Genomic DNA, 11,895 nt, shown 5'->3' on the forward strand with positions numbered 1-11,895 from the left:
AATGTAAAAATAAACTATTATATATATATAAAAAAAAGAACTAATGCTCATGATGGAAATACCAAACTTAAGTCTTAGGTTCATGAAGACAAAAAGTGGCTTGATGGCCTTTAATCACTTTAGACTGCACCAAGGAGACTCTGAAAGCTAGATGGAAGAGTATAGATTGAGCTAAGATGCCAGAACATTCATTTTCACAGGCTCAGGAGCCAATGGAAGTGCTTACCAAAGTAGGCACTGAGGATAGAGGGGCAGACTACCACATGCAACTACCCAAGTGTTTAACCATTAGAACTGACACTGGGACGACTCCCTGGTGGCACAGGGGTTAAGTCTGAGCACTACCAAGCACGAGTTCAATCCCTAGGTGGCCAGGGAGCTGAGGCACATGGTACAGCAGACCTCTCTCATCTTGGCTGCTGGTATCCTCAGCAGTGTATTTTAGTACATTTGCTTGTTCTGCTCCCCACTCTGTCTCTGGTGAATTCTCTCACTTCCAACCCCTCTGGCCTGTACCCCAGTTGTTGTATGCATAAATGAATCTTTATGAACTGTGTCCAGAGGGCTTCTCAACAAGCCTTTTTACTCACATCTCAGTTCTGTCAGCATAGTCTGCTATAATGTAAAATGGGAAATACTGCCTGTTTTAAAGTGTTGCTGTGAGGATTAATATACTCAGTGAGCATGTCTATTATACAGTTGGTGCTATGTCATGTGCCATTTTCTATCTAGTATTAAACTTAATACAACTAATTCCTGTGGCAAGGAAGGAGATAAAAAGTGGTGCATGTGAGTCAGAAGGACAAAGGACAGTAGTCAAGACAAAAGAAATGAAGTAATGAAAGGTTAGCTCCACTGGCCTCCAGCATCCCAAGGCCAACCCTCTTATTTTTTACCTTGATAAAAACAAAGCACAAAGTGAGATTTCAATCTTTTGCTCTTGCCTGCAGGGAGGACAGAGATCCAACTTAACATGGCATAATAAGCCAGCAAGCCAGAATATAGATTGGAATCAGAACAACACTGGGAGACAGCAGAGAATTCTGAAAGCTACTCAAAATACAAAAGCATGTTCCATGTTCTTTAGGACAAATGCCTGACCCCAGCACGTACTGGGTGTTGCCATACTTGCAACACAGACAGGGAACACCCATGTTTTGGACAAGTTCCTCCTGTTCTTTGGGTGGTGAGTGTAAAGTGGCACTTCCAAGTTTTATAGTATCATCGACAAATGCCAAAAGGGTCTTCCCAACTAGCATCTGAGTCATATGCATTCAAAAAGGTCATTTAGAATACCAAATGACCTAATTTCCATCTCCCTTCCTCCCCAGCAAGGTGTTTTGATTCTCCCCTCTTTGCCAGAAGGTAGATTGTGACCCAATGTTGAAACACACACAACTGTCTCCAATGACTTAGATTTAATCATCGGAAGCGAACTAAATGGAAAGCTTACAATAGAGAAGAATTACGTGTCAGTGCCTTTTGCAAACTGAGCTGGGACAGAAAGAGACCGGGGGCTGTCTCTCAACCTGATCCCTTCCAAACAAAGACATCCACAGTGTCCTTGACAGTCTGGCTCAGGGAGAGAGAGACTCTGCTGGCTCCGTGTGTTGAGGTCGCCTAGTCACCACTCATTCCTGGCCAGCATCAGGAGCGCCGCCTTGCCGGCTCTGGTCATCACCTTTCTTTTTGTGACCCGAGACGATGTCATCAATCCGCAACAGCAGAACTGCAGTCTAGGAGAAAAACCACAGCCCCAAAGAGGTGAGAAGAGAACACTGTTTCCTTTTAACTTACCATTTAGTTCCTCTCACAGAATTACCATATTATCTGAAATCTACCTTTTCAGAGCCTTGAAATATAAAAAATGCAGTTCTTCCTAAGCAAAGGATATAGCTTATGCTATGTTACCTTGCTTTTTTACATGAGCTAAAGATAGGCAGGGGTGGTGGTGGGGTTCCTTGGGAGACCTCTGGGGAATATGTTCCCTTTATACCTCACCCCTTTAAGATTAGATCAAACACATTAGTTTCTGGCTATCTCAAAATAAATAGCAAACGACCCAGGGTGCCTCACCTCCACCGCTGTTTTATATGTTTGGAGCTTCACCGCCAGTGGCTCCCAGATGCCCAATTCTTTCATATCCACTAAAGTACCTGTTTCACCATTTACACCCCAGGTCTCACAATTCTCTTGGGTGTGCTTAGCCTGTAAATAAGCATACATAGTTAAAGGAGAAGATACTCAGAACAAGTAAACTGGTAAATCTAAAAACCTAATCTAAAATTACTAGAGGGCCCTCCCTGGTGGTGCAACGGGTTAAAGCCGAGCACTGCAAGCTGGCCACAGTCACTTCAGTGTGAGTTTGATCCCCGGCCCCAGAGGTGACCCACACGGCACAGCAGACCTCTCCGACCCACCCGCTACTCCCCTCAGCAGTTTACTTTGTTGATTTCCCTATTCTGTTCCCCACACTGTCTCTGGTGAATCCATGTATCACCCCTGTACCTCTGGCCTGTACCCCAGTTCTGTATGCATAAATAAATCAATCTAAAAAAAAAAAAAAAAACACCTCAAGAGAAATAAAATTACTGGATTGGGGACTCCCTGGTAGCCTAGGGGCTAACACTCAGCACTATCATCACTACAGCTTGAGTTTGATCCCCAGCCAGGGAGGTGACCCACATAAGGTGTAGTAGACCTCTTGTCTTGCCCGCTGTACCCCTCAGCAGTGCATTTCAGTAGATCTGCCTGTTCTGCTCCCCACTCTGTCTCAGGTAAAGCCTCTCACCCCCTGTCACCTCTGGTCTATACTCTAGTTCTTCTATGTAAAATACTTTATCCCTGAAAAATGCAAAAATAAATAAATAAGATCACTTGATTAGAAAGGAACAGGTAAGAGGAAAGACAGCAAACAAAAAACATATATATAAGAAACTGTAAGGAAATAAGCTGTGAGGAGAACCTAAACACATAGAAGTGAACCCTTCTCTTAGGTCAGATAAGGACATCCCTAACCCAAGAGCATGGAAAGGAACTTACCCGGAGGGAGGTAAGTAGACGGATGGTGCTAGCCCCACAGTTCTGGATCAGGGTGCGAGGGATGACCTCTAGGGCCTGGGCAACAGCCCTGTATGGCCACTGTTCCACACCAGTCATAGCCTTGGATTTTTCTGTCAAGGCATGGGCCACAGCCATCTCAGAGGCCCCACCTCCTGGCACCAGCTGAGGATCCAGGAGAACATTACGGCACACTTGCATGGCATCTTGGAGGTTTCGCTCTACTTCCTTGGGAAAGTAAACAGCATGAAATCAAACTTTGATGACTCAAGGATAAAGAGGTGCCCGAAGACTCCCTGACTGCCAGATTTAGTCAACCACCAAAGGAAGGTAACTAAGAAAGATCACTACAACCCCTACCAGCTGAGCAGATGTTCTTTAGCTATGACTGCAACAGGGAGGGACAAAGGTGTCACCTGGTGAAAGTTCTGTTTTGACCATTATGCTGGATAAGAGATATACCTTACTTCATCTTGTTCCACTTGTGTCTTTTCAGAAGCTACATGGTTTAATGAAAACTCTTACATATTAGTTATGTGCTTTACGTTAAGTCATTTAAGTTCCACTCAGAAACAAGCAGTTATGTGTCCCTTCAACCTAAAACACAAGGAAGCAGTGGTTGCTTGGACTAGGAAAATGATGAGTTATTCATTGTTCAATATAGGTATCATGTCTCAGCTTTTCAAGATGAAAAAGTTCTGGAGAGCTAGTGCACAAGAATGTGAATATGCTAAAAATGGCCAAAAAGGGTAGATTTATTGTTATTATTTTTAACAATTCAAAATAAAGTTTTAGAAAGTAGGCCACAGAGTCCTCCCTGGTGCTGCAATGGGTTAAAGCGCAGCACTATGAAGTTATCAGCACCACTGCTCAGTTCTATCCCCAGCCAGGGAGGCGACCCACATGGCGCAGCAGACCTCTCCCGTTGCTCCTGCTGCCCCCTCAGCAGTGTGTTTCAGTCCATCTGCCTGTTCTGCTCCCTATTCTGTGTCTGGTGAATCCTCTCCCCTGCCCCAAAACCTCTGGCCTGTTCCCCAGTTTTTCTATGCATAAATAAATCTTTAAAAAAAAAAGAAGAAAGTAAGTAGGCTACAAATCCAAATTAAATACCTGCAAATGGGCAGTAGGAGTCTGGGAAACTCAAGAAATGTAATGACTTATCTCATTTAGTCACATTTCCAAGCTTGACTCACCGAAAGAATCTCTTTGCTAGCTCCCCGGAGGAGAATGGTGCAGGCCTTGGGATCTTTGCACTCAGTGATGAAAGTAAAGTATTCATCTCCAATTTTCTTGATTTCCATTAAGCCTGCTCCTGTGCCAACATCTTCTTCTCTTAATTCCTCTGGTCGGCTGACTATGCGGGCCCCACAGGCTCTATGGTGGGGGTGAGGGGTAGGGGAAGAGAATTAGATGCCAGAAATTGAACCCAGCTCCTCAGTGACTAGAGCCTTATCTTCTAAGGGCAAAGTAGACTGCCATAAATATTTCTGTATCACCAAGAAGATCGTGCCTTCCTAATGAAATAATTTTCAAACACATAAAAGTGAAATTTCCCCAAACTGTAACAAATTAGAACCTGGATAAATGAGTTATGATGTCTATCTAAGGTGTATATCACCAAACACTCATTTCTAGAAAATACTGCTGTTAGATTTTGAGGTCAAAGTTAGGACTGCACCAAAAATATAAACATCAAGCAAGAAGGATGAATGAACATGTAAGCTTATGTTTGACTCAATTTTAATGAACACAGGGCTAATTTCTTATTTTTCACCCATTTATACAGGTACAGTAAACTCAGCTATGCATTAATGCACAGAGCTATTCAGCACAAGTATAAAATTCAACTGGTATCTAATGGCGGAGTACATTTACTATCTTTTTAAACACACTAAAAACAGATGGTATCTGAGCAACATCAATGGCAAAGTAGTTACAATGGAATTTAATGTTGCATTAACAGCAGCTGAAGACCCAATCAAAGAACTCTGATGATTTTGGTACAGTCTGAGTCAGTTAAAAGACTACTCTGGGGCCCTCCCTGGTGACACATCATGAAGCTACCACACATAAACACATGGGAAGAAAGAGCTTACTTTCCCCTGGCCTACTCACCTAGCAATGCGATTATTGTCCGTCTTCCGGACTCTTCGGATAGCCGTGATATTGGCCCGCATGAGGTAGTGCTGAGCTAAATCTGCAAACCAAGAGTAGAGGTGTCAAGTTGGAAGCCAAAACTCCAGGGTTCTGAACTGGTTTTATCCCCCAGGGTACTCAGAACCATTTATGTATAGTCTATGCCATCACGGGGAACCAACTATCCTCTTCTATTTCAAACACAGGCTGGAAAAATGGAATCCTACCTGAAATCCCCTTTTCTGTGATGACGACATCAGGCTTTAGGTGAATAATGTCCTCACAGAGCTGTTGAATGTACTCCTCTTCCATTTGAAGAATTCGGGTGAAGTCTTCCTCTCGTGTGATCTCAATGTCAGTCTGTGTGAAGAAAGGTGACCCTGATTTCAAAATCTTTAATGGGTGGAGTCATCCCAACAATGACATTTCTTCCACCCAATTCTCCTCTCATGTATCCCAGAAGCACAAGTCAGAATAATGTTAAACATTTAAAATCATGACTCCACATCTCTGGCAGTTCAACACAATCATGTAGCTTTAACCCCTCATTTAGTTAAGAAAACGAAGTTTGGGGCCTCCCTACTGGCACAATGGTTTAGTTAAAACACAGCTCTATGAAGCTATCTGCAGCCATTGCAGCACAAGTTCAAGCTCTGACCAGGGCGCTGACCCACACGGTGCAGGACACCTCTGCTGTCTAACCCGCTGCTTTCCTCAGCAGTGTATTTCAGTACATCTGCGCATTCTGTTCTTCACTGTCTCTGGTGAATCCTTTCACACCCCCCATGCTTCTGGCCTATCCTCCAGTTCTTGTATGCACAAATACATCTTAAAAACTAAACAAAACAGGACCCTTCCTGGTGGCGCTGCAGGTTAATGCACAGCACTAAGAAGCTAAAGGCACTTCAGCATGAGTTGAACCCCGTCCTAGAGGTGATCCACATAGTGTGGCAGACCTCTCCTGACCCACCCGCTGCTCCCCTCAGCAGTATATTTCGAGATCTGCCTGTTCTGCTCCCCACTGTCTCTGGTGAAGCCTCTCGCCGCCCCTGAGCCACTGGCCTATACCCCAGTTCTGTATGCATAAATAAATCTTAAAAAAAAAAAAAAACTAAACAAAACAAAATGAAAAATGGAGTTCATACTCTCAAAGCAATCAGTAGGGTTTATCTTAAGGCCTCTGATCACCCAGTTAAACAATACCTTGGCTGTCCTGTTAGTACACAGTATAATTCTCCTCCCCAATTAAACTGATTCTTAGTCCCAATTCTTAACAGCTTTCAATTATTTACTTTTCCTAAGGGTGGAGTCTTGCATGCTTCTTGCCACCTCCCCCGAAATTTTCCTTTAGTAATTCAAGTGAGTGTAAGGCTAAATTATCCCCTACTCTGTATTCTATTGATGCATTAGGAAAGGTGCAGTAGTATGGTTGGGTTTAGACCCTGATTTGGTCAATACCATCTGCATTTTTCAAGCAATTAACCTCAGCTTCAGATTTCCTCAAATGTAAAGTCATTATAGTTGCTTTATTTAAAGAGCTGTTGTAAGAATCAGAGACTATATTCAGTAATCCACACAGCATAAAATAAACATCTTTTATTTACCTTGTGCATACCGCAGTATGTTATTACGTAACTTTTAAGGAATAGGACAGGAGTCTTACCTGGCTTTCTCCTTTCTTGTATTCCAGAGAAGAGTCCAGCAGCACAATGCGAGGGTTCTTGATGTAGCGTCGCATTCGTGGATGGGTCACGTCTTTGTTAATCATGACACCACGTAAGACACATGAGTCTTCAATGATGCCTCCAGGTATCTGAATGATAGATGCATTTGAATCCATAATCGAGACAATTTATCAACTTCCTTTCTTTATGTTCACCTTTTCCCAAATAATCACTATTTTCAGGTTTCTAAAGTTGTCTTTTCCCACAAACCTCAAAAAATATAGTTCTCACCAATCTAGTAAGACAATAATCAACTTGAAGGTCAGCTAGACAGACAGAAATTTAATGACCAATAGATTTAAAGAGGCTCATTTCACACCTACCTCCCATAGAATTTTAGGTGTGGGGCTCCATCTACTGGCCACAAACTACACTGATACTTTTCCATCTGTGTGTTTTCTGGAGCCTTTAAGCAGTCCACTGTGGAAATGCTGTTTATATTTTGACCAGTTGATAAGCAAGCAAATGCACAAACATGGAGATGCCAATATGCCTACCCCAAGTACTTGTAACTCCTGTGTAGCAAAAATTATTTCAGATGAAAGCCAAAATTACTTCACTATTGTTCCTAGGGTCCCTTTTTCTGAAGTGGTTTTTAGGCAGCAATTATTGTTCTTCCTACTTTGAACTACAGATATCTTGCTTTGACTTACGCTAAGAAATAATTTGTACACAAGCACACACTGGAGCTTACTTTTTCCACCCTGGCATACTTCTTGATATCAATCTCCTTTCGGCCATTCTCCTCAAACTGTACAGTTTTGACAGCATCTAGGGCAATGTTGCAAGCCAAAGAGGACCATCTACTGATTGCTTTGGTAGTAATAGAGCTGTTGATGATGTTCAGCATCGTATCTCGGTTATTGACGTCAACAGGGGAACTGGAGAAAAGAAAAAAAGGGTAGTATGTTTTGTAGGGATCTTGGGTATTTAAAGAAATCTTAGTCTATCTCTCAACGATTTTATTAGCAGGCCAAGATACAGAGCCACAGGAAACTGTTCATTTGTAGGGAACTAAAAATGATGTCAGGAAGTAATCTTGTACATTCGTTACCTTTTACCAAGATGATAACTAACTCATCTCTGGAAGGTGTCTCAAGTCCTTGGGTGGCCTGTTCCCATGTTGACAACTCTTCAGAGCACATCTAGTAAGCTATATATTGTGTGCCACACATTATTTCCTGTTTTAGGGTTAGTCTCTCTTAAAGATTACATGTACTTGTACAGGGAGACTTGGTGGTGCAAAGGGTGGAGCACAGAATCATGAAATTATCTGCAGCCACTGCAGCATAAGTTGGATCCCCGGCCAGTGAGGTGACCCACATGGGCAGAGCAGACCTCTCCTGTCTTACTCACTGCTCTCCTCAGCAGTATATTTCAGCAGAACCTGCCTGTTCTGTTTCCCACTCTGTCTCTGGTGGGTCCTCACCCTCTGCATCTCTGGCTTACACTCCAGTTCTGTTATGCATAGATATATCTTAAAAAGTTACATATTTCTATGATGACGATTTAGCATAGTTACAGACCAATGTCAGGTTTTTGATTAGATGGAATGCAAAAGAGAATTTTCAGGCCCCAGTCCTTTTGATTTTAATATTTTTAAGGACTTATTTATGCATATGAGAGCTGGGTGTAGGCCACAGGTGCTGGGAGGTGGGGGCACACAGGTGGTGAGAGGATTCACCAGAGTCAGGATAGGAAGCAGAACAGGTAGAGCCTCTGGATTACACTGCTGAGGGTGAGAAGAGGTCTGTTGCGCCACATGGGGATCGAACTCCATTGGGGACTGAACTTGAGCTGCAGGGGTTGCAGATAGCTTCATAGTACTGAGACTTAACCCCTTGTGCCACCAGGGAGGCCCTCCATTGATCTTATTTATTTTTAAAGATTTATTTATGCATACAGAACTGGGGTATATACAGACCAGAGGTGTGGGGGCAGTGAGAGGATTCATCAAAGACAGTGGAGAGAGCAGAACAGGCAGACTGAGTGAGATGTACTGCTGAGGGGAGCAGCAGGCAGGCTGGCGTCTACCACACCATGTGGGTCACCTCCTTGGTCGGGGATTGAACTCGTGAAGTGGCTGTTGATAACTTCGCTGTGCTGCGCTTTAACCTGTTGTGGTACCATAGAGGGCCCCTCCCCCTATTGATTTTAATGGAAAATTTCTGACTACTACATTCACTTTAAGAGCACTGAAGTAGAAATAACCATACATGATGTCTGAATATTGTATCACTGAGCCCTGAATTTAGATATTTTGCTAAATCAGAACCTAAAAATCTTAGGAAATATGTTTATTTTATTTACATTTCCCACGGCAGTGCCTAATGGAAAAACTTGCAGATAGCGTGTAACCAAATGTATTTTAAAAAAAATTGATCATAGCTCCTTTCATGTCTTTTTTTAAAAAAAGATTTATCTTTATTTATTTATGCATAAAAGAACTGGGGTGTAGGCGAGAGGAGCAGCAAAGGAGGGTGAGAGGATTCCACAGAGACAGAGTGGGGAGCAGAACAGGAGAATCCACTGAGCTACATTGCTGAAAGGAGCATCGGGAGACAGAAGTCTGCTGTGCCATGTAGGTTAGCTCCCTGGCCAGGGATGAAACTCATGCCATAGTGGCTGGTGATAGCTTTAACCCCTGCACCACTAGGAAAGCCCTATATTTGTCTGTTCTGTATCCTTTCTCATTTTATGAAACTTTCATTTTCCTATGGTTTTAATTTTGCTCTTTGTTTCTCCTTCTTACAAAAATAACACTAGGTTACAAACCCTTCTATTACTGTGTGACTTATCTGGTCTTCTTTCACCACCTAAAATACATCTCTCTTCCAGGCCTCCCATATTTCATACTACCTCTTTTAGGGCTCCCAGTACCTGATTTTCTTAAGGGTGCTGATCATATCATCCAATGCCTTACGGTAAGCACTGATCACCACTGTTGGGTGCATCTGCTGCTCTAGGAAGTGTTCAGCAACGGACAGCATTTCCCCTGCTAAAAAAGGATACAAACACCTTGTTTTAAAAAGGTACTTAGGTATCAAGACAACATCACGATGCTTTTAAATATACCACATTTTTTTTTTCTAAAATAGACTCACCCAAAAGATGTGCCATTAGTTAATGTTATTTCACATTTTATGTACATCAATTCATCAAAGAAAAATATCCTTATCACATACACACACACATATATTTATATTTTATTACTTACATTTTAAGAGGACAGGTTTATTAGGAAAAGGAGAAAGGGAATAATAAGAGGTACCTGCATAGACATGGTTAGGCTGAGAGCTGTTGCTACTAAAGGCAGGTAGAAGAGCTGATCAGACAGGTTTTATCTTATTTTTTAAAGACATTCATTTATTCATTGAGTAGAGGCCAAAGGTGGAGGGTGAGAGGATTCACCAGATAGACTGGGGAGCAAAACAGGTGGATCTACTAAAATACACTGCTGAGGGAAGCAGTGAGTGAGACGGGAGAGGTCTGCTGTGCCATGTGGGTCATCTCCCTGGCCGGGGAGCGAACTCGTGCTGCTGCGGCTGAGGATAGCTTCACAGTGCTGAGCTTGTTAACCCCTTGCACCACCAGGAAGGCCCCTACTCAGATATATTTTAAATTATCAAAAGAATGATCCTAAAATTTAATTAACCTCTTGAGCTAACTAAATACTTGCTATCAGTTTTCTAAACAAATAGAAAGTAGTTTTCAAAAAACAGTGATAAAAACATACAAGGGGAAAAAGACTTGTTTGCTATTATCTAAACATCTAAAATACAGTTAAAACTGCTGGTAATAAAAATAAACACCTTATACCTAAAAGAATACTTACAGAAATGTACAAAATTTATCCATCTTCTAGATGAGGAATAATTTTAAAAGGCTCCTTTTAAAAGTTATCATTTTTTTTATCAGTACCCATGCAAAATGCATGTATAGACATATAAACAAGTTTTGTTTCTAAAAATTTAGAAATGCCCATTTTTTTGTACAACAAAGAAATCACACAAATTGCTTGTATTACCTGTCCACTGACACTATTTTAAAAACTGAATTATAGGCCCTTCCTGGTGGAACAACAGATTAAAGCACAGCACTAACAAGCGAAAGGCATTTCAACATGAGTTCAATTCCCACCGGCCCCGGAGGTGATCCACATGGTGTGGCAGTGGTCTCCTGACCTGTCCGCTGCTCCCCTCAGCAGTGTACTTCGTCCATCTGCCTGTTCTGCCCCCAACTCTGTCTCTGGTGAATCCTCTCACCGCCCCTGCAACTCTGGCCTGCACCCCAGTTCTGTATGCATAAATAATAATTTTTTAAATTATCTTTAAAAACTGAATTATAACTAACACATATTAATTTCAAGTGTATCACATAATGATTTGGTATCTGCATATTTTGTTAAATGATCAGCATCAGTTTAGTTTAGTTAACCTCTATTACCACAAAGGTTAAATATTTTTTCATGACAGGCCCTTCCTGGTGGTACAATGGGTTAAAGCACAGCGCTTAAGAAGCTCTCCGAAGCCACTCTAGCACGAGTTCTATCGCCAGCCAGGGAACTGACCCACATGGCCCAGCAGACCTCTCCTGTCTTGCCCACTGCTCCCCTCAAGTGTATTTCAGTACAGCTGCCTGTTCTGCTCCCCTGTGTCTCTGATGGAATCCTCTCACTTCCTGCACCTCTGGCCTATACCCCAGTTCTTGTATGCATTAATAAATCTTAAAAAGAGTATTTTTACATTAAGAACTTCTAATATCTGCTTTCTTAGCAACTTTAAAATATGGCCTTATGAACTAGTAGCTACACTGTACTGACACTAATTTTTAAAACTTACACAAATGGGCCCTCCCTGGTGGCGCAGCGGGTTAAAGCACAGCACTGAGAATCTAAAGCTGCTTCTGCATGAGTTCGACTCCCGCCTGCCCCGGAGGTGACCACATGGCGTGGCAGACCTCTCCTGAGGGGAGC

The 11,895-nt window shown here is 42.4% G+C and overlaps 1 protein-coding gene across 1 annotated transcript in view; it reads right to left on the reverse strand.

Moving 5' to 3' along the window:
* Positions 1-1,399: 1,399 nt before the first annotated feature.
* Positions 1,400-11,895, reverse strand: part of CCT3 (chaperonin containing TCP1, subunit 3 (gamma)) — an 18,267-nt gene continuing 7,771 nt past the window's right edge. Inside the window, exons 6-14 of the mRNA XM_004693845.2 lie at positions 9,801-9,918; positions 7,615-7,801; positions 6,860-7,009; positions 5,424-5,556; positions 5,176-5,257; positions 4,254-4,434; positions 3,043-3,288; positions 2,077-2,208; positions 1,400-1,736 (exon numbers count right to left, since the gene is read on the reverse strand). Coding sequence (XP_004693902.1) covers positions 1,632-1,736; positions 2,077-2,208; positions 3,043-3,288; positions 4,254-4,434; positions 5,176-5,257; positions 5,424-5,556; positions 6,860-7,009; positions 7,615-7,801; positions 9,801-9,918 — 1,334 coding nt within the window. The 3' untranslated portion in view covers positions 1,400-1,631. The remainder of the gene's footprint in view (positions 1,737-2,076; positions 2,209-3,042; positions 3,289-4,253; positions 4,435-5,175; positions 5,258-5,423; positions 5,557-6,859; positions 7,010-7,614; positions 7,802-9,800; positions 9,919-11,895) is intronic.

The sequence above is a fragment of the Condylura cristata genome, unplaced genomic scaffold, assembly GCF_000260355.1.
Source record: "Condylura cristata isolate star-nosed mole 26May11 unplaced genomic scaffold, ConCri1.0 scaffold00040, whole genome shotgun sequence".
Classification (NCBI taxonomy): domain Eukaryota; kingdom Metazoa; phylum Chordata; class Mammalia; order Eulipotyphla; family Talpidae; genus Condylura; species Condylura cristata.